The sequence below is a fragment of the Emys orbicularis genome, chromosome 18 (assembly GCF_028017835.1).
Source record: "Emys orbicularis isolate rEmyOrb1 chromosome 18, rEmyOrb1.hap1, whole genome shotgun sequence".
Classification (NCBI taxonomy): Eukaryota; Metazoa; Chordata; order Testudines; family Emydidae; genus Emys; species Emys orbicularis.
In genome coordinates, this window is record NC_088700.1 from 10214855 (window position 1) to 10237862 (window position 23008).

General features: G+C 39.2%; 1 protein-coding gene across 1 annotated transcript in view; it reads left to right on the plus strand.

Annotated features, from left to right (window-relative positions):
• Positions 1 to 23008, plus strand: part of AK8 (adenylate kinase 8) — a 106384-nt gene that overhangs the window by 37054 nt on the left and 46322 nt on the right. The window contains exons 6-10 of the mRNA XM_065418891.1: positions 280 to 361; positions 1738 to 1809; positions 2910 to 3110; positions 6118 to 6249; positions 8879 to 8968. Coding sequence (XP_065274963.1) covers positions 280 to 361; positions 1738 to 1809; positions 2910 to 3110; positions 6118 to 6249; positions 8879 to 8968 — 577 coding nt within the window. The remainder of the gene's footprint in view (positions 1 to 279; positions 362 to 1737; positions 1810 to 2909; positions 3111 to 6117; positions 6250 to 8878; positions 8969 to 23008) is intronic.

A 23008-nucleotide genomic window follows, 5' to 3' on the forward strand; every position in this document is an offset into this window, starting at 1 on the left:
ACAATTGTTTTTGTCTGAGCAGGTGAGATAACTCAGTGTTTCAAAGAGGTAGAAAGAGATTCAAATGTTAACTGATGTTTTAGTCTGGGAAATGGGTACATTTTCTGGAAACATTTGGGACGCCCTGGTCTAAATGCATGACTTATTCCTGATTTACACTGATATGAGATCAGAATCAGATAGTCTGTGTTCAACAAATGGGATTTTTAGTCCTAGGATTTAATTGTTAAGATTCCCTCGGTTTAGATCAATAATTCTTTCATGTTTTTTGTGCAATAGGGTTGGATTTTGGAAGGTTTTCCTGAAAACCGGGATCAAGCATGGATGCTGCAGTCAGCTGGCATCACTCCGAGACATGTTGGTAAGAAAGACAAGATTGTTTGTGTGCCAGAGGTGAAAGCCATTACTGACCTAAACAAAAACACCTTGAAATGTTAAAACCAGTATTTCTTAAATGCGTATAACATGCCCAAGAGATCAGAGCAAATCAGAAACAGTCACTGAACAGGAAGAAATGGCTAAATGGGGCCCAGGCCCTCCAAAACTTTGGGGCAGTCTGTTGAACTATTTACTTAGATGAACCTTTGTCTTCTTACCACTTCAGAGCCCACTACCTTCCTCTAGTCCAGCAAATTCAAGCCTCTTCTAGCAAGTGACTGCAAACAGCTGTGCCTCTCTGCCTCACCAGTGAGTCCAAACCTCCTTTGACCTCAGGACCCAAATCTCAAGGATTCTGCTTTAATTGATCCCTGGGAGCAAAAAGGATCTAAAAGAGCCCCCAAGCATTCCCTCTGTATGATAAAATAATAAATACAATTTACTCAATACACACAAATGAAATGGATACATCCAGGCCTTAAGCCTGACCTTTCATGCCGCAGGTGGAATCTTGTGTAAGTCAAAGCAAAGATAATTCTATAGTGGCAGGGCCTTGAAGGACAAGACCCTTGCACCTGCCCTCCCCACCTTGGGACTGTCTGCATTTCCAAGACATTATTAGATAGGGACCTATCCAAAATGCATGAGAAAAATGAAAATTGGGGTGGGGGTGGGGCAGGTGAAAATGATTTAAAAACTGCACAGCTCAAGGGTGAGTAATAAACCAGCCCCAGTTGTAGTCAGCAGGGACAGGATAATTTGCTACTTTGGATTTGATTTGTACACAATTCCGCTGTTAGTAAAGGAATTCAGAATCACTGTGATAGTGTTTAGAAATATATATATATTGGATAGTACTTGTATGTAGTGCATGTGTTTTAAATGGTCATTTCTGAAGGTAGCTAACAATATTGAAGGTCAAATTCTTCCCTCAATTTTTATCTGTATAACCAAGAACAAAATAGCACCCTTAATTAGAATATAAATGATGAAGAACCTTGCAAGATTGAATGCACATGCCTAAATTAGTTGAATTTAGTAAGTAAATGACCATAAAAGAAGCAAGATTATTGTATCACAGAATGTACTAAATTGAGCTATGTATTTATCACAAAATATATTTCTTCCTAAAAGTGCCATCTGACTGATAGTTTTGGCCAAAATTTCCTCCCAAAATCAAATGTTCATAGGTAAAATACAGGGAAATAAGGAAAAATGTTACAAATGGGGAAGATGGCTAAATGTACATGAACTGCATCGATCCATCCTTACTTGCAGAGCACACTTGGAAGCATCTCCAAGAAATGAAATCAGTAACTAACTGAAAATGCATTTCTATTCTGTTTCTTCTATGCTTAGTTGTGCTATATGCTCCAGACACGGTGCTTATTGAGAGGAACCTTGGGAAAAGGATTGATCCATCCACGAAAGGTGTAGTATGCTTTTGTTACTGATCCCTTCTAGGAGAACGTTTTTATGTCAACCCAAGAGACACTGAAGTGTTGATGCTTTTAAAGTTGATTTGTAATGCTGTCCCTTTACGATGTGAGTAGGCAATGTAATTCTGAATCAGATTTATTTTAATTTGTTTTAAATTCAACGTGTATCATTTTCTGCACCAATTTAGTGGGGAATGTATTTTTTTGTGGCAAGCAGTACTGCTCTATTACAGCACAGGTCACCCTAATGTGTGTAGTCATACCATAAGAATTTTACTATTTATCATGGCATCTTTGATAGACTTTGAATGTCTGCCTCTCCATAAAAGGCAGTAACACCTTTGGATAACCTCCACTGTGTATGATGCCAAGTGGGAGAGCCAACAGAAAATGGCAATGTTGCAGATGGCACACTTTGGGTATTCCACAGGAACCCATGTCAATTGTTTTAGGAGTAGCATTGGGAAGGACATGCTGAATTAAAGAGATGGCTTTTATTTGCTTTTCTACAGAGGCCTTGGTTAAAGTTGAGGGTAGGAGCCAGGAAATCTAAGTCCTGTTCCCAGCTCTGCCACAGACTTCTTGTGTAACCGTGGGCAACCATTCTGTGCCTCCGTCTCCCCATTTGGAAAACAGGGATAATACCCTACCTTACAGCTGTGCTATAGGAATCAATATTTTAATGCTTAAAAAGTGTTTAGAGATCATTAGGTGGAAGGTGCTAGGGAAGTGCAAAGTATTATTCTTATTCTTAATTAAAGGATTGATGGTACCAGATAGGCATAGATCTGTTCTGGAGATCCCCGTGTGTAGTGGTAGCAGGCACACTGCTGCACCCCACTAAGGGACACAAACATACCTACCCCCCACTGTCACATGGCTGGCTAGTTCTCTCTGCCACTATCTGTCTTCCTTGTGGAGCTATACGGTAGTAGTTAGGAAGGAATCACTGTGCTTCCCCTCTCCTTATGCCCCAACCTAAGGTCTTGGTACAATCTAGATCTTGATTATGGTGAGGAACCTTTTTGCAAGCTGAACAAGTTCTATCAAATTCTTTTTCCTACTGGGTCCTAATTACTGTTTAACTTCTAGAGGTGTACCATACCACCTTTGACTGGCCAAGCGACCCTCTGGTGCAACAGCGTTTGGTGGAGGCGGAAGGCATATCTGAACAGGAGACAGCAAAGCACCTGCTGGAATATCATAGAAACTTTCCCAGAGTTTTCCAGATCTATCAGCAAATATTAAAATCGATCAATGCCGACCAACCTTGTGCAGACGTCTTCTCCCAGGGTAAATATCGATTGTGTACAGTTGGAAGGAAATCTGATAGCTGACAAATTCTCATCTGAAAGAGTGATTCCCAACATTTAGAGACAACTGTGCCAAGTTATAGGACTAAGATCTCACCTGTATCAGTCAATGTTGACTTGTCTCTAATTTGATTGTGTTCCCTGTGGCCTGCTGAGCTTGGGCTGTTCCAGACAGCTTCTTTGCTGGTTAGAACAGGCATGGTTGAATGGGAGGTTGTCTTGATTCTGCAACCCTTACTCACAATGAAAAGCACTTCCTCATAAGAGTGGTCCCATTGGGGACGCAATGTGAGTAAGGGTTACAGAATCATTTCCTAAGTGATGGAGAAGCCTAGAGCTGCAGTTATAAAAGCCTGCAGTATCAATATTGGTATATACATACTGGAACCACTGCTAGTCTCCTGTACAGATACTACCTGCACAAGTCTATTAACAAGTAGTAGTAGTTCAAGGCGGGTTGTATTTCATTATATAAAAGTTGCCTGCACTGAAAGGTTTGCTACGTGGTAATCCTTTGTTTGCTTTTGTTCAACTTTACTTTGATGCATTCTGATATTGCATGTTGATTCTTCATGGAAAAAAATGAGGAAACTGTCGGGAAGACCAAGTGATAATGTACTTTGTATCTGTCAGCCTGTTGATGGTCTATTATAGCCCTGTAATTTTGCATCTCAAAAAGGTCTTTTTTTAATGACAAGTGCTGCACTTTTAAGATAAACAACTAGGAAGTTTATATTCGGAATTTACACATTAATTACCTCTAAATTACTTAATTAAATTTAAAAGTTCATATCATAATTCATAAAGAATTCATGCCTTGAATTGTAAATAAAAATGTGAGTGCCTGAATATTAATTATTATTAATTAATAATGTAGTGAGATAAATTGAAAATTGGAATGAAAAAAAAATCCTCTATAGATCTTTTTCTGCAGTGCATCAAGCAGCCAGATATTTTTTTAAGGAATAATTAGATGTGGAGACTGTCTGGGGGATCATTACTCCTAATTAACTTGGTTATTTACTGCAAATTAAGCATCATTTGTAAGCAGGGTGGTTTGCCAGTAATGTTTGTGCTTTTGGATACCCTGGTTGTGGAAAGTGCTTAGAATAACTAGAGCCCTCCTTGGTTAGCTGACATTTGTTTTTGGATAAATTATGTGATAGACAGATTATGATTTTCAAGATTTGTATGTTTAATTTGTATGTTTAATGACAGATGTGGGTGAGAAAGGGAGTCAAGAAATTGCAACTTCATTAGATTTTTTGGAACTGAGGGTCTGATTCTGATCCCACACCAATTAAACACCAGTGCAACTCCAATGACTTAATTGGAATTGCTCCTGATTTACTCTGGTGTGAGATCAGACTCACATCCAATATATTCAGAGATCTCAGCTGTACAGCATTCACCATGGTTTGGGAGCAAGGAATGTATCCCATGCACTTGCAGTATGATTCAAGTGCTCCTTAGCAACTACTCCCAGTTCAGGAGCTAGAAATGTCAGAACTGGAATGTGCTATTCTGTCTTTTTTCGACAGTAGGAGGTTCAAGGATCTGGAAATCAGACACAAAGGGGGATCATTAAACAAGTGTAAGTTAGTGTCTCAAAAACGTGTAAAATGCTAGATTAAAGCACAAATCCCCTAAGTGCCAAATGAAGTGAAGGAGATCTTGTTTAAAATATGGGATTATTCTTAAAGGGAAAATCAGTGTCTAAGATTTGGATTCTTGTACCCATTTTATTAGATTTAAATATAGTGTGTATCACAGAGACTCCATTGCATCTTCATAGAATCTATATGAATTTAAGGTTGTCTGGACTGAAATAGTCATTAAGACATTCAGTTGTGTCTTCCATAGAACATACGGTATTGTGTAACATGGGAAATTTAGAGTCTTGCTTAAGTGTCTCTATTTCTCTTTAGAGAGACAAGATAGGAGAGGTAATATCTTACCTCTCTTATATCCTGGGACTAACACTGCATATCTACTTCTCCTTGTTCATCAAGGGCCTGATCCTGAAAGGAGTATGGGAGTTGAGGGTCTCAACACGTTGGCAGACTGTGTTCCAAATATTCTGATGATAAAATATCTTCATTATCAAGCTAAACCTTACTGTACCTTCTTGCAGACCTATCTTATAAACTCTTCTTCTAGGACTGCGGCAAAGTTGGGATCACTTGTAATGCAACAATTTGAATTATTCTTTACAATGTCTATGGTCTTTTCAAAGTTCCCAGGAGATGGGCCCCTAGACTGATATAAAATTAATAGTTTCCTACCCAATACAAAGCAAGATAAACAAAGCGATGCCCAACAGGGAGAGTGGAGCTGGCCTGAAAACATCAAGTTGTCTTTACCCTTCATGCAAAAATGATGTGCACAAGAATAAAATCACATGTAATTATATGGCATCAATGCTATATTGTGTCATGACTTACACTAGTGCCACAAAAATTTAAAACATACTAAATAGGAGGGCATTAATCACATATGAAGCTGGGGAAGTGTCACGACAAATTGACATCCTGCCTCTTTCATAATTACTATATCTATTTGTTTAGAAACTACCATAACTATTAAATGTAATGATAATCCCCCTGCAGCTTGCATGGTAAGTGTAGCTAAAAAGCAAAGCTGGTTTCTGTTAAAAATTACATGGTACAAGTGCAGTTAATAATTGAATCTCTCTTTTAAAGTGCTTTGAGATCCACTGATGAAAGGCACAATATGAGTGCTAAGTATAATTTAACTATAGGTTTCCTAAAATGCCTGTCACCATAGTATGGTAAGTTACAGATAGAGTATGTCAGTTATGTTGGAGCCCTGATCTCAAGTCATGTAATACAAATAAATGATGATAATGTCATAGTCATAAATAAAGAAATTAATCAATTATTGTTTCTGTTAAGAAAGCAAAAGTAAATGGATTTTAACTCTTTTTATCGGCATCTGACTTTCTTATCCTTCTGTTATCTTTCTAGCTCTGACCTATGTCCAAACCTGGTGCCGATCAGCTGCCCCCTTTACACCACGGATTCTCTTTTGTGGACCCCCAGGCAGTGGGAAGAGCCTGCAGGCAGCACTAATAGCTCAGAAATACAGCATTGTCAACAGTAAGTTCTCAGTAAATTTGCACTTTGCTCCATTCCCTCTTTCTCTCCTTTTGATCATTTATCTTTTGCTGTCTTTCTTTCTTACTCGCTCGTAAAATTTCTCTGTTAGTCCATCACTGTGGATGTCAAACTTTTTGCGGGGGGGGGACTGGAAAATCTTGCAATAAAAAAATATTAACCAATAAAAACATATATCCTGTGCCAAACTAGCTCCAACATTTTTTTAGTCATCATTTTTTATACCCTTTAGATCAGTAGTTTTTCACGTGTTATACACCAGTGGTACTCCTGTGAACAGTCTGTAGTGCTCTGAATTCTCCATCGCATCAGTGGGTCTTGCATAATGACTTTGCACTTTCACATGTCTACTCAGTATTGGGAGGCTTTTAAAAGAAAAGTGGTTCTGAAATGGGAAGAAGACTCTTAGTTTTTATGCATTTCAAATATATAATTTTAAAAAAGGGAACAAATATCAAAATGATCTTTCTCTGCCTTTTATAAGGGAGCCTCAGAAAACATCACATGGAGCTTGTTCTGGTACATGTTCATAGTATCAAGTGCATCAAAGTAGGCTAAAGTAGACCACAACTGGCAATGTAGTCAATGTAATTTGCAATCACATTGTGTAATATTATGTAATACTGGAAAAACTGCTGATATTTTGGAATTGTCACTGTAAAATTGCATAGCTGATCAGCTCTTTTCCTTCAAGTAACATTTAAGCAGATTTCATTAGTGTGCTTTAAACACACAAAACTCTACAATAATAACCAGAAATAATAAGTTTTAGGGAAAAAAGACAGCAGTAGGCCTGATCCTGCCTCCTATATTGATGTGACGAGTCCTATGGACTTAATTGAACACTTGCTGAAGTCAACAGAAAGAATTCAATGAGAGCTGGATCAGGCCCTCAGCGAAGCAATCCTGTGAGATTACTCTTGTGAATAAGAACTGAATGATCTTACCCATGTTATTACGGATCAGAAAATGCGGGGGTGTCATTAAAAATGTTGATGAAAACAAAAAAACATGTCTGTCTACATTGCTGTGGAAAATTTTGGCTTTTTGTCAAAAAACAAACAAACCAACATTTTAGACAGAAAACAAATACGTTTTAGATTTTGATTTTTTTTAACAAAAACTCAAAATGTTCTGCAGAAGGCAGACCTCTTTTGCAAAAAAAAAATTATTTTGTTGAAAAACCCACTTTTCTGTCAAAACTGTTTTGACAGAAAATTTTTGACCAGCCCTACATTTACACTAGTCCTAGCCATGGGCCAATCCTGTAAGAGCTATGTGCTCAGAACCTGCAATGAGTCCAGTGTGAGTTCCCTGTATGGATTGCAAGAGTGGGCTCATACGTTCCTTAAGATCAATGCAACTAAAGGAAAACATTCTCAGTCCAGATCTTTAGCAGCTATAAATTGGTGTAGCTCCATTGAAGTCATGAAGCTATGTTGAAATTATACCAGTTGGGGATCTGGCCCTTGTATTTTTTATTTTGAACAATTATCATTTTACTTAAATGTGTCTGAAAATACACTATAAATAATTAACAAACATTATCTAATAAAATTAAAAAAGATAAGAATCCTTATTTTTTAAATCTCTATAATAAAAAAATTAAATCTGGAAATAGAATTAGTAAAACCTTACTGTACCTTGAAGTATGTTAATTCCATTATAAATTAATGGAGATATCCTGTCTCCTAGAACTGGAAGGGACCCTGAAAGGTCATCGAGTCCAGCCCCCTGCCTTCACTAGCAGGGCCAAGTACTGATTTTGCCCCAGATCCCTAAGTGGTCCCCTCAAAGATTGAGCTCACAACCCTGGGTTTAGCAGGCCAATGCTCAAACCACTGAGCTATCCCTCCCCCATTACATTGTATCTTTATTTTTAAAATATTTTATTAATTTTAACAAAAGCTTTATCCTTTAATGCAGTAATGACTGTCATTTGACTAATCCAAAATAAAATTGATTATAATAATAATAATTAATACTTATCTAACTCCTGTAAGGGTAATGAGGTTTAATTAATTTGCTTGGATGAAATGTGCCATACAGGTACAAAGTATTGTTATTTAATATGCAGTGGTCCTGATTTGGTACCTTAATTCTAAATTTCATGTTGTTCTGCTTATCTAACTCTGAACCATCATATTGCATTAGCACAGTTTCATGAATATAATTCTTACATGATTGTTAAATGATCCAGGGGGCCACTTTCTTGAACTGCATATTATCCTGTACCTCCAGCAGAGCTGTTCAGCAAATGTAACTTTATTCAGTAATTATAAGTTTATAAAAAGTGAAAACCCCACCAGCTATCCCTTGAGTTATTATTTTAGTAACATATTTGATTAGTATCTTTCTCTCTGCCTCCGTTTTTAATATGTTCCTTGTCAAATGTATTCTTTTTTATTCAGTATTCTCCCTTGCTCAATCTCTTTGCTTTTGGGTTTGCTTGGCCAAAAAAAAACCAACCCCAAAATCCAAAAAATCCCACAACTTTTATTTTATTCAGTGACCTTTTTCCAATATGCAGCTTCTTGGGTTTTTTTCCCTTTCTTGCTTGCTTCCTTTTTAAAATTTAACCTTGTGTCTTTTTGTTCCTCCTTCCTCTCAGTTTGCTGCGGGCAACTGCTAAAGGAAGCTGTTGCAGACAAGACAAAACTTGGAGAACTCATTAAGCCTTATTTTGACAGTGGATGGCCAGGTAGGGCATGTTGTTGTCTTACTGCACTGTAGTTACAAGTTCGTGGGAGAAAATAATCTGTGGGAGAAATTCATACAGCCACTGGTTTAAATATGAAGTTACTTCATTGATGCAGTTTAGTTATTCCAGATTTACACTGGAGTGTAACTGAGATCAGAATTTTCAGTTGGTAAATCTCTTCAGGGTAACTGAGACTGACTACCTATGTGAGTGAAGCCCAGACTCTTTACTTCCAGATCCCATATTTGAATTCTAATTGTTGTCCCTGAATTAAAATTAGGAATCTGGTGTTGTTTTTTGTCATTGGTAGTTTGTAAAACACAACAACCTTTTGATTTTCATTTGAAGCATGCTCTGATGGAGATTGTCTGTCTGGTGTGACACAAGTATTTTAACTTATGAGAAATGCTACTGTAAGATTTGTCCCATAGGATTTTTTGATGAGGGGGCACCATAAGAACTTAGCAGTTTTGCTTTTGGAAGGCTGACGAGTGATTATATTGAGAAAAATGGTAAAGATTGTAAGCTTCTCAGGGGAGCAGCCTAGTCTTATTCGGACGTTAATTGCCTTGCACACTATATATATGCAGGGCCAGCGCAACCCATTAGGTGCCCTAGGCGGTTGCCTAGGGCGCTACAATTTGGGGGGTGGCGACCGTGGCGGTATTTCGGTGGCGGGACCTTCCGCCACCTCTGTGGGAGGCGGCATTTCGGGGCAGGACCTTCCGCCGCCTAGGGCGGCAGAAAAGCTGGCAGCGCTCCTGTATATATGGCCATAACTGTGTAAGGCAATTAACAGCCGAATAAGGGTAGGCTGCTGCCCTGAGAAGCTTACAATCTTTACCATTTATTCTTATAGATATGAAAAAGACCCCACAATTCCAAAGGGTAAGTTGTATATCAATGTGGTGAAGGAATGCTTGTATTTTGGCGAGTATAAGAACCTAGATACTATAGGAAGCTCCAGTCCTTTTTCTGGCACCATGCCAAATAGTTACCAGAGGAACAAGTATTACAGGGAAATAGTCTTGCTGAAGATGGAGAAATCTCAGTTAAGCTTCAGTATTAATGGAGTTTTGAACAAACCCCCTCTGAGTGCAGGGAAATCTGCATTGTCTTTTATTTTCGGCAAGGAAAGCCATTTGGTGAATTGGAAAGCCCAGCAAGTCCCCTCTTTCATACAATAGCTTAATTCTGAGATTGAATTACATAGATCCGAAACGTGAGCCTATAAAATTAACTGATGTTCCCCAGATACCATGTCAGGAGACTCAGTACTTTTTGAAGCATTTCAAAAAGGCCTCCGGCAGCCTGCAGCTTTGGGTATTCTATCCTCTGTCAATTTGTCAAACCACATGATCATAGTTTTTAACACTTAACTTCAGCTCCACTGAATGGGTCATGTTCATTGCTGGTGCAATAACTCCGTCTGGTTCAAGATATGTAATACAGTGTGACAGTCACCATCTTGGCTGACATCAGGGATTGAACCAGGAACCTCCAGAGCAGGAAAGTATGAGCTTTTACAAGTTGAGCTGAAGAGGGTAGGTTGTATAAATGGGGTCTGCAACAGACTCATATCCTCAGTTAATCCAGCAGTGAGGGGGACACGCAAAGGACACTGACCAATTGGGTTACAATAACTTTCACACGCCTATCACCACCACCACTTTCCCGCTCCTTTGGCTTGTAGCTGCCATTTTTAAGAGAAGGTTCTATACAGATCGAGTGTTAAGGTATTTTCAGTACTACAACAAGTCAGGAAAAAGATCTTGGAGTCATCGTGGATAGTTCTCTGAAAATGTCCACGCAGTGTGCAGAGGCGGTCAAAAAAGCAAACAGGATGTTAGGAATCATTAAAAAGGGGATAGAGAATAAGACTGAGAATATATTATTGCCCTTATATAAATCGATGGTACGCCCTCATCTCGAATACTGTGTACAGATGTGGTCTCCTCATCTCAAAAAAGATATACTGGCACTAGAAAAGGTTCAGAAAAGGGCAACTAAAATGATTAAGGGTTTGGAACGGGTCCCATATAAGGAGAGATTAAAGAGGCTAGGACTCTTCAGCTTGGAAAAGAGGAGACTAAGGGGGGATATGATAGAGGTATATAAAATCGTGAGTGATGTGGAGAAAGTGGATAAGGAAAAGTTATTTACTTATTCCCATAATACAAGAACTAGGGGTCATCAAATGAAATTAATAGGCAGCAGGTTTAAAACAAATAAAAGGAAGTTCTTCTTCACGCACCGCACAGTCAACTTGTGGAACTCCTTACCTGAGGAGGTTGTGAAGGCTAGGACTATAACAGAGTTTAAAAGAGAACTGGATAAATTCATGGTGGTTAAGTCCATTAATGGCTACTAGCCAGGACGGGTAAGGAATGGTGTCCCTAGCCTCTGTCTGTCAGAGGGTGGAGATGGATGGCAGGAGAGAGAGCACTTGATCATTGCCTGTTAGGTTCACTCCCTCTGGGGCACCTGGCATTGGCCACTGTCGGCAGACAGGATACTGGGCTGGATGGACCTTTGGTCTGACCCGGTACGGCCTTTCTTATGTTAAACTTGGTGGTCATATAACTCAAGGGTAGGAGACCTATGTGGGTTATTAGTAAAAAAAAAAAAAATCACAGATAAGACATTTATGAATGGGATTAACTTTATGCATGCAAGCAGTCCCATTGAACTCAATGGGACTCCTCATGTCTGAAGTCACTAATGCCTAAGTGGTTGCAGGATCAGGGCCCGTGTATCTTTCACAGTTTATAATACTTTTAGAGACTCTTATGCATACTCCATTTTCACTTTCTCCTCAACCCACTGAACTGAAGAACAAGTGTTGTAAAGACATGCCTTCCTAAATTTCAATTATAGCTGTGTTGGGAGCCTGGGTGAATTATATCCTTATAGGATAAGTCCTTTAAGAGCTTTACCATGAATGCTTCATGTGTATTTTACAAACTTCTCCTTAACCATTAAGGTTTCTTTAATGAAGATGTTGGGAGCATTCCCAATACGTTAAAATAATTGGAAGGATATTAATAACCTAGCCAGTCCAAAAAATATGTCCTTCTTTAGTCCAAGTGAGCTGCTTTCACTTCAGCAAAATGAAATTAGAATTATAACTTCCCCAGAAAATTAGGAATTATTTCAAATTAATATGAACATATTTTTATTGTAACATGCAAGAATGCAGCTGTCCAATTCTTATTGATGTTAATGGGAGCCATGACGATTTCTGTGCATTGTGCTAAAAAAATTTCCCATCGTTTTTGCTTATATATATTGTTCGTTTGTTTTTGTTTGTTGGTGGGGCGTACGACAGAATTAAGTACTGAATAACAATAAATATTATATAGCAGTACCAGGAATAATAAGTTCTGTCATTTCACTAATCCTCCTCTCCCAGGGATAACAAAGAATGAATTTACATTAGTAAACACTAACAAGAATTCATTAGTGCCCTCACAAAGGCCTTGAGAAAATGAAAGAGCATCGCATACTGAGGAGGGAAGATGGCAAAGAATTCCATTTAGAATGGTGCAAAAATGCAACCAGGTTAAAACAGGAGAGAAACATACATAATACTTGACCGAATTTGGTCTCAAGGTCACATGTCAACTGATTACTTAATTAGCCAGCAACTGGCAGTGTTTAAAATGTGAAAGGCAATTAATATTTGACTGAACTTTTCATGGCATCCCTAGCCCTCTGAGCCAATAAACCCCACAAGGTATAGACAAAGGGGCCCTATTCCTCCTTCCAAGCAAGGACTCATAAATGACATCAGCCACTACGGGGAAACCAAAGATAGCCCCCGTGAAACCTAACCCCCAAGTTGTTATCTCTCAGAATCACAATAGTCTTAACATGATGTGACTTCTCTGAAACTCTCATATAAAGCCACGTTTTGAGACTGGCCTGAACCCGGCCACTCTTTTTGTGGGCACAAGTAATTGCACACATAATTAATGTCATTTAGACATTGAAGTATCAGATTGTGCCGGTAAATGAGACATTTCAATGTCTGACATTAACTGTACCCACAATATTGTACTTTCAAATTATGGGCATGAAACTGGAGGTCAGCTTTTAAAAATCTGACCCCAACACATAAACGCTGCAGCAATGTATGACAGTTTGGCACATGCCAATAAATTAACAACTAGCCCAGACACAGAGCATAAAAATGTAATGAAAATGCTTAAGGAAGCCAGTAACAAGCAGTAGTACTAAGCGCTAAATTTAATAGTTTTATCACAGAGTCTATACGTGGAATAGCCCTGTTAAGGCATCATTGCTCCTGTTGCCTATTCAAGATTGTTCTATTATAGTACAATCCTTCAGTACTTTGTCCAATAGAGCTTCCACCACTTCCCTTGGGAAACTTTACAAAGGCCGTAAGTAGCATTATCCGTATTTTACAGATGGGGAACCGGAGATGCAGGGAGATGATGTGACTTGCCCAAGGTCACTCTGCAGTCCAGTGGCAAAGCTGGGAATAGTGCAAACTCTGGAACTTTAACTGTGCCCATAGCATCCACAATGGGGAGTTACAGTGCAGCACTTTGGTGCACACTGCTGTTCACAGTCTGAACTGAGGGGCAGTGTAGACATGCCCGACAGCACTGTGGGGCTGTTTATGTTATGGCAGCCTGTCCCTGGCTGCCTATGGACAGCAACACTGCCCAGAATCTTCACAGTTGTAGGTGCTGTAGCTCCATTCTTAACACCCCCCTCCAGACCCACCCTGGCAAACCCTTTATGTCAGACCTTGCGAAAAGTCCTCAGAAGACAGCCTGTGGCTGTCTTCTTCACTTCCTGTGCCAGAGGAATTCTCTCACAAACAGTCAGGCCTTTTTGAGCCCCTTTGCATTGCTTCAGCCGTTTTACTGATGTAAAGGGGTCAGAGTGGGGGTGAGACACTCTATGCATTACATGGTAAATTTGAGCCCTAAATCATATAGTTATGTGCTACCAGAAGAATCTTGACACTCTCCTTTCCAGCAATATAGTGGCGTTTATCTGGGTTCATACCAGTTCTTAAGTTCTGGTAGATAAGCACAGTTTCTCTGTTAGCTTTTAAAGATTCAAAAACAATCAGAATTATTCTTGGTATTGCCGGGGGATGTTTTCCCTGTGATTGTCCTTTCAATATATTACATGTACTACAAGAGGACCCCAATCTTATATTCAAACAATTCTATTATTCAAGCCACTAGCAAACTCTCTACATTTCTATTCTGTGCATTTGCTTACAGTCACACTCTCCTGAAGTTCCTAACTCCTTGCTTTATCAGCCTCATCCAGGTTGTTCATGGTGATTTATTTGGCTTACTGAAGGCAGCATAAATGTCCTTGAGTCCATGAATTTGTAATTTCCCAGGACACTTATTCTACACTTTGTGCCCATTGGATAATTACAAAATGTATTTTCACTCAAAAGTTCAGCATCCAAATTCTTTCTGGCTGTCATGTCCACAGAGTCATCCTTTGGATAACCATTCTGAAATGCACTGACTGTTCCTTAGGGGTTCTTTGATCTCGTGTTTTCACCAAGTGTTAAACATGAATTATTGCTAAATTTACTCTTGACTATGTGTGAAAAGTGACAGTATTAGAGTTTGAGCCCAGTTTTCTATAGCTAAATCCAGTTAGTCTAATTCTCCATTCCCTCTTTTAGTTAACTGTGTTACTGGGTATTAGTGGTACGGTAATGCTGACCATTCTCATTCTTTGCATGGATATCTTTGGAGGACACGTTTTTTGAGCCAGATTTGCTTGCTCCATGCATTGGCTCATGCCAGAAAGCCCATAGCCAACAACAACAGCACAAGGCCCACATTAATCCAATCTATTTGATTCCCTCCAAAATATTATGGAGAGGCTGTTCTGCAGACCACCTCTCTCCCACATCCTTTTGGGACATAGTCAAGGAATCTACGTGCATAGGGACCATTCATATACACTCTTGACCTTTATGAACAGCTACCACCTCCTTCCTGGATTATTATTATTATTCGTAGGGCTAGATTGCACATGGAGCAGATCTCTGCCACGATACAGGTGCACAGTGATGCTGCTTTTGCAGCATATATGTTCACCATTTTTCAGATGCCTGTCAGAATATGATACCTTGGGAGGACATTAAAAACTGCAAAAAAGTGTATCCGATTTTTCAGTTGAAATCCTTGCTGTTTGGTATGTGAGGAGTGTGTTTTTATTAACAAAAATAAAAGCAATAATTTCCTGGGATGTGAGGTCATCACGAGAACACCAGGGTTAATCTTCAGATGAGAAGGAATTCATGTGTCATTCTTTACCTTTCAAACATTTGCTTGTGTTTATCAGAGAGATGGGATGGAAGAATCACTGCTAATTCATATACCTGTTTGGAATACTGCAATAAGCCGAGCCCAGAAAAATTAAACAGAACCATGCAAAGCAAGCACCAAAATGTAAAAAAACTAGATGCTGCTTTTCAGCTGGGAAAAGTGCTGTTAGTTTGGATAATGGCATTTCCACCAAAAGGGAAGATTCAGATGGTAAAGATAGCTAATTCGTGGAAGATAGTAAACATCCTACTGTTTGCAGCCTGTTAGAGTCAAACACAAACAATCTGTGTTGCTTTCCTCCCCCCCCTTACCTTTTCTATTTATAAAATAGTAATATCTGAAGCTGTCCCCAATAGCATTCTCCATGTGGGGGAATAAAATATGGGATTCCCTAATTTCTGAAATTACAAATACAAAGTATTGCTATACAAATGTAGCTTTTTTTTTTTAATCGGCACGATTTTAAAGGGGTGCTTTTGGTGCAGTCTGTGAAAGTTGGGGTCCCCTGGCGATGGTGATCACAGCCTCCCTGAAGCACTTCATTTCTTTTGACAGTAAATTAATATTCTCATCACTAAGTGTGAGCTAAAGATTTGACAATAGAACAGCTTTCTCTTTTGTTAAAAACTTGCAAAGAGCTTGAGAGTTGAAAGGAGAAGTAAATCTTGATATCTGAGGAGGTAAGCTTAGTGTTATTTCTTGTTTTTAACAGTGTTGTACTGGCAAGCTGCAAGCTGTCTGAACATTGGAGAGAGACCCTTTGGGAGCTCCATTGGTTTTCAGCAAGTCTTTGCATGCAGTGTGTTTGTACTAGCTGAAGACAGCGCATGGCTCTCTAAATAATTTACAAGTTGATTAATAGACTCACATGGGTATAATTAGAAGAGGGAGAGACAGCAGCTACAGTAACGGGTACAGTGCTTGGGGGAACTAGAGACTTTATTTTTTTTAAAGAAACTTTCTAGGGTGCTGGGCGTTTGAAGATAAGTTGGGAAGAGCTCAGTGCCTCTTCTCTTTTGAAGTGGAAATAGGACAGTTTGAATCCGTCGAGTTTAATTTTTCACAAGCTTTAGGGGCCCTGCAGTGCAACTCCCTTTTTATTATTGAAAAAAACTCTCCACTTTTCTTTCATTTTACACACACACACACACACACACGCACAGTCCAAGCAGTCACTAATAAACAGATTGATTTCCTATTTTATTAAAGTTTTATTTATACCCAGGCTGTACATTCATCCGGACCGTCTGTACACACATCTATATCACAAACAGACAGTATAAAGTTATAGAGATATTTATTACCACACCACACTTTAATTTATACATTTTTAAGAACCCTTCACCTCTGCTTGACAATGCTTTTGAAGTAGCTCCGTTTTTCAAGTCAAACTTTTGACTTTTCCACTGGGACTGCTACAAAGATTTCTTTATGGAAAATAGGTAGGAGCCTTTTTTTTCCACTAGTAGAAAATTGGTGGTCAGAAGAACAAAATAACATTTTAAAATATAGATATTTTCCTTTTTAAATGCTAATGTTTCAATAAAAGAGGAGAGGTTATAGACTAGTGAGTTGTACATCAATATATGTGGGCTATAAGTTGTCCCTCTGCTTGTCTGAGTTTTGCTGTTATTTTTTTTCCTTATGTGTTTGAATTGTCTCAGTGATGAGAAATTAGTGTCCACTTTTCTTTTAATTTAATATCCTGGAATCTATTGGCTCTATTTCTGCTCAGCACAGACCAGCTAAAATTGACAAATACTGTTACCAAATATTCAGATCAGAAATGGGCCGTGGTGAGAATTACTCGGCAAAGAAATAAAAATCCAAAAGATCATCCTGTTAAAATGAAGATCCCATCTTGGAACCCAGATCAGAGGAAATAGATACTAGTGAGGGTATTTTCCAATGCAGATGTGCGTATCAATTAGTTAATGGGCCTGCTCTGATTGACATAAATGAAAGTTTTGCCATTGGCTTCAGTGAAAGTACAATCATGGCCTCAGGTCCTGATCCTCAACCCTTATTTAAAATTATTATTTGTATTTTCGTAGCATCTATTAATGGTCCTTACTTAGATGAGAAGTGCTATCAAATTAATGGAACTATTCACATAAATAAGGGGTGCAGGATAGGACGCATGTTACAAGGTTATGAGTGTCTACAACTCCCACTGATATCAGTGGGCCCAATCTGCAATGTGCTGAGTGCCCTAAATCTTGACTGACATCAGTAGGAACTGAAGGTGCTGAGCACTTCATAGGATGGAGCCCTGTGTTCATAAAGAGCTTTGAAGAGGCTAAGTGCTATGTGTTAATCATGTAAAATTTATTTGACTCCTTCTTGTTTACAAGAATTCTTGAGAAGCTGACAAATATCTTCTTTCCCTTCCCACTACTCTCCATCCTGCCCAGCTGATTAAACCAGTGGCTCATGAGCACTAGACTGCTAACTTGGTTTCTGTTCTGTTTTTGTTTTTAATACCAAATTGTATTTTCCGGGAGGGGTTAAGTAATCACATCAATTTATAAGACACCTATGAAGGGGAAAGCATATCACATTTTGGCAGCCACCATTTTTATTCTGTAAATGTTAAAAATTAAATTCTGTGGGTATGTTTCATTAGGAGCCATCTATATAGAATCAGGCCTTAATGCGAAACTGAAATGCTTTTTTTTTTTTTTTTTTTTTTTTTTTTTTTTTAAAGAGGTTTAAAAAACATAGTTAGCTCTTACATAACACTGTATATTTTCAAAGCATTGTATTAACATGAACAAGCCATTCTGTTCTCCAAGTGACCGTAAAAATGGCCCGGTGGGGTTCCAGATTTATTGCATTAATGACCCCTTATCAAGCTTGTTCAGTTTAGAAGTCAAAAGATAGTTTTTGCAAGTGCTGGCCTAGGTTCTTTCCTTCCTGCACATCATCAGCAGCAGGAAAGATTCTGCAGGCCAAATTCTTCCTTCAGTCACAAACCCTATGATCTTCAGTAAGACTGCCCAGGTGTAAATGGGGAAGAATTTGTGTCTTTGGTTGGAACTGGAAAAATTCAAATAATATTTTAAAGAGAAACAGTAGCTTTTTATGTACCAGCCCTTGAGTTTGGATTTCTCTGTTTCTCCTGCAATAGCTAAGGATATCACTAATAGCTACATCAGGATAGGGAGCTGTCTTTCTTAGTTCTTTAAGCGTGAAGAATATCATAACATGTAATGGGGCAAACAAAGACTCCCAAAACTCCTGCTTGGCAGCTGAGAAAAAGAATGGTTAACTCCTTTTATTTAAAATATATGTCCTGTAATTTTTAATTCTACACATGATTTTAAGATCTTAAATGTCTTTTATAAATATTTTCACTTCAACTCTAATATAGCTGCTTTCTATTTAAAAAAACCCCAAAATTAAAGCCCAAAATTATATCATATTATCTCTGTAAAACCTTAGGAATCTAAAAGCTCCACATTTGTCCCAAGAGGTAAAAAGTTGAGACTGTAGAATGGAAATATTTAGATTATTATATTTTATTTTATTATATACAAATAATTATTCTAATTCTGATGACAAGTCCTACATCAGCATAGCTAGGGATAGTGAATATGAGCATACTGTAAGAGTGTTTCTTGTTTTTTTTAAATTTTGTTTATGTTGCACAGTGCTTTGAAAATCTACATAAATACTGGTTATTATTTATTAAATTTTCTCTTAACCAGATTAAAAGTGGTTTCAGAATGAATAAATAGAAATGCTTCTAAGATCTCTGCACTTAAAGGAGGCTAACAGAGCTATTGAGAAGCATCTCTGACAGTCCCTGTAAATTAGCCAAAATTCCATGCTGTTGATAGGCATATAATACTGTGGGACTCTATTGTTGGTTGCGGTTGTGGACAAATAAGAGTCAGTTCTATGGCAAGTCGTGTTTTCTTGTTCCAGCCTTAACCTGATGAGATTCTGCAGAAATGCATAATTTAAACTTCCACACAGGATCGTCTCCATTTCATAATTTAACTTGCCTTTTTCCATACCTTGTCTAGAGTGATTAGCTTGTGTTGCAGTAATCTCATTGTACCAGCAGGTGGCAGTAAATAACAAACAACCGGATCGAAAAAATCCTTGCCTAATGTGATCGCTGTTCTGTTTATTACTATCATAGGCATCTACAGTAGTCATGATTTCTGGTAATATCAGTGAGGAGCTTATGAAAGCACCAATTGAGGGGGCTCAAAACCATAAATGCAGCTTCAGTGTTAAGGAAATAATGGTTGTTTCGCTACCACCATACTATGTGTTAGCTGCCACTTGAAAAGTCCAAAGCTTAGTTTCCAATGGAAAGACTAATTTATATAACCCTCCTTGCAATATATTGTGGCCTTTATACTGAATGTAGCTTTGGGAGTCATCTTCAAAGCTTCTTGAGTTTTCTAGAGAGTCATATCTGAGTCCATGCACATACCCTGGGAGTCGAGGTAGGCTGTATATGAGCCTCTGAATTAATAAATTCACATTCAAAGGAACAGAAGACTAGATGACTGCTGTTCACTGATGTCTGATGCCCTGTGCCCCCTGCGAGTGCAGGGAACTGAACATGTGTTACTCACCCATGTGTTCCTGCTCAATGCTCCTGGAGAAGGTGAAAACTCCCCAGTACTGGTGTGGGGAGGAAATTCCTTCTATGAACAACTCTGTGCATGTGAACAAAAATCAACCCTTGCTCCCATAGCTATTCCTTTTTGTATTGAGTTACCATTGGAATCCTGAAGAATTATATTTATTTGTATGTATTTCATTAGGTTTTTGGGGGGAGGGATAGCTCAGTGGTTTGAGCATTGGCCTGCTAAACCCAGGGTTGTGAGTTCAATCCTTGAGGGGGCTGTATAGGGAACTGGGGTAAAAATCTGTCTGGGGATTGGTCCTGTTTTGAGCAGGGGGTTGGACTAGATGATCTCCTGAGGTCCCTTCCAACCCTGATATTCTATGAGGTGAAATACAGTGCATAATATATGGTGAGAAAATCCTTCTATCATCATAAATCTGGTGCATTGGCAAGGCTGAATGAAGGTATTGGTCAGCCTACTCCACAGCAAATAAATCACTGTTTAAATCTCTCTTTAGCACATTTAAAAAAAACCTAAATGAATATGAACTCTAACAACCCTGAGGTCAGTGAGAAAACTGAAGGCTTCCCACAAAGAACCAAATAAAATTATCCAGTGTGGGTAATCTGATGCTCTTGGAACAATACGATTTTCAAATCTCACACTTTGCTAAATTTACAGTTGACAGGACAATCCAAGGAAGTAGCCCTTGGCAGTGGTTTATACTCAGGGCAAGATGTTAACTGTCAAACATTGAGATCAGGCCTCAGGCATCTGAATTAACAGTGAAAGACTTTAGACCTAACTGAAAAATCTCTGTCTAAGGAAATGATAAAGGCTATATGGACAGTATTATCAAAGGGACTTTAAACTTTCTGCTGCTGCACAAAACTGACAGGACACATTCCTGCAAATGTATTTGTACTGTACTTGGAATTAAGGATTTGTAGGTTTGGAGAAGTGAGTCAGTATCTTTCAACACTGCGTTTTAAAGGAAAAGATATTGGGGAGGTATCATTTGAAATATGAGGTGTTCAGCTTGGAACATGTGAATTTTACCAGTTCTACAAAAGTATCCTTTGTGGATCCAGAGTCTTGGCTTATGCGCACCCTCTAATGCAGTGGTTCTCAACCTATTTATCATTGTGGCCCACAATGTGTTACCTGGGCTGCAGGTTGAGAACCACAGTGTCCCTGTCCCCCCTGAACCTCACAGACCTCTATGCCCAGCGCCTCCCACCCAGAGACCCCTCCACAGAGTGGGGCCAGGAGTGGAACCATGGGTGGCGGGCCGGGTGGCAGGGACCCCAGATCCCACTGTGCAGGGCTGGCTGACAGCCCTGACCCCGGACCCCACCATGCCAGGCAGCCCAACGGCTTCTAGCACACAGCTAGTTGAGTTGAGTTGAGAACTACTGCTCTAGTGTTTCACTCTGGAGCTGACTGGCAAGGTGATTTAATAAAGTTTACTGTATCTCTGAAGAAGCACTTGAACTTGAATGCATAGAGGGGTAGCACTTGAATGCAGCCTCCCAAGTAATATATTTCCTTCCTTCCTGATGTGCATGAGAAATGCTTGATTGCACCGCTCCTCTGTAGGTCTTCATGAGAGAAACCTTCCAACACAACTTCACTTGCACAGCCTCTACTGAACCTCGGTGCCTCTGTCTGTGTGTTCCACTCTATGCATCTGAAGAAGTGAGCTGTAGCCCACGAAAGCTTATGCTAAAATAAATTTGTTAGTCTCTAAGGTGTCACAAGTACTCCTGTTCTTTCTGTCCTTAATATACCACTTCTTCTTCGCTATCATAGATTATCAGGGTTGGAAGGGACCTCAGGAGGTCATCTAGTCCAACCCCCTGCTCAAAGCAGGACCAATCCCCAGACAGATTTTTGCCCCAGATCCCTAAATGGCCCCCTCAAGGATTGAACGCACAACCCTGGGTTTAGCAGGCCAATGCTCAAACCACTGAACTATCCCTCACTCCTTTTACCTTTAGCAGCCAATAAAGATAAAATTTTGTTAACTGATCCGCACTTCTGTTCTCTTTTTTTGTGTGAAGGGAGCAAGCTTATAGGCCACATTCCCAGGAGTTTCATCAGTGGGGACTTTGTGGGAAAGTCTGCAGTCCTTTGGGATGAATGGCAGGCTCATGACTTCCCTTGTATACCCATCAACTTTTCCTACTGTTTTGGCTACTTTATAGCAGACTGCTGCAAGTGTATGTGGTGACATGCATTAAACGTTCTATATTATGTTCTGATCATGAGTGTCAGCGCTGTACTCTAATGTCTGAAAACTAGTACTCATGAAAAGTGCTGATTGACTATCCTAGAGACTGAAGTTCTCTTGTTATTCACAGAATGGTTACAGCACAAAGAGCAGCAGTTCACACTTTACCCACACCACCCTGCCAACATGCCTCATCCTTCAATTGATTGGATCACCTGTTAGGTCAAGAGGCTGATTCAGTCTTTGTCTAATTCAAGGAGTTCAGCTGTATGACACAGGTCATGTGTCCACTGTGTCAGTGACTGTGATAATGGAGACATGCTAAGTTGTCTGGCATGAAGCATTGATCCTGATTTGGCAGGAATGCACAGCAAAGCAAAGAGCATACTTCCTTAGCTAAACATCACAGGATAATGCAGATAATGCAATGTATGGTTCCGAGATGAGGGACTCCCATTGGTACTTATCATACATATCACCATATTCATAGGTTCCAAGGCCAGAAGGGACCACTGTGATCATCTAGTGTGACTTCCTGGGTAACAGACCAGAGACCTTCCCCCAAATAATTCCTAGAGCAGATCTTTTAGAAAAAAAAATCCAATCTTGATTTTTAAATGGCCAGTGATGGAGAATCCACCACGACCCATAGTAAGTTGTTTCAATGGTTAATTACTCTCTCTCTTAAAAATGTATGCTTTATTTCCAGTCTGAGTTTGTCTAGCTTCAACTTCCAGCCATTGCTGGAGATCTTCTACATATGCTTTGTTGGAAGATATAAGGGATATTCCTCTATTCTTTCTTCAGGATCAGTATAAATTCTTGATCTTTGCACTTCTGTGTGGGGCCAGCCCTGCTCTGCCACGTATACAGATTA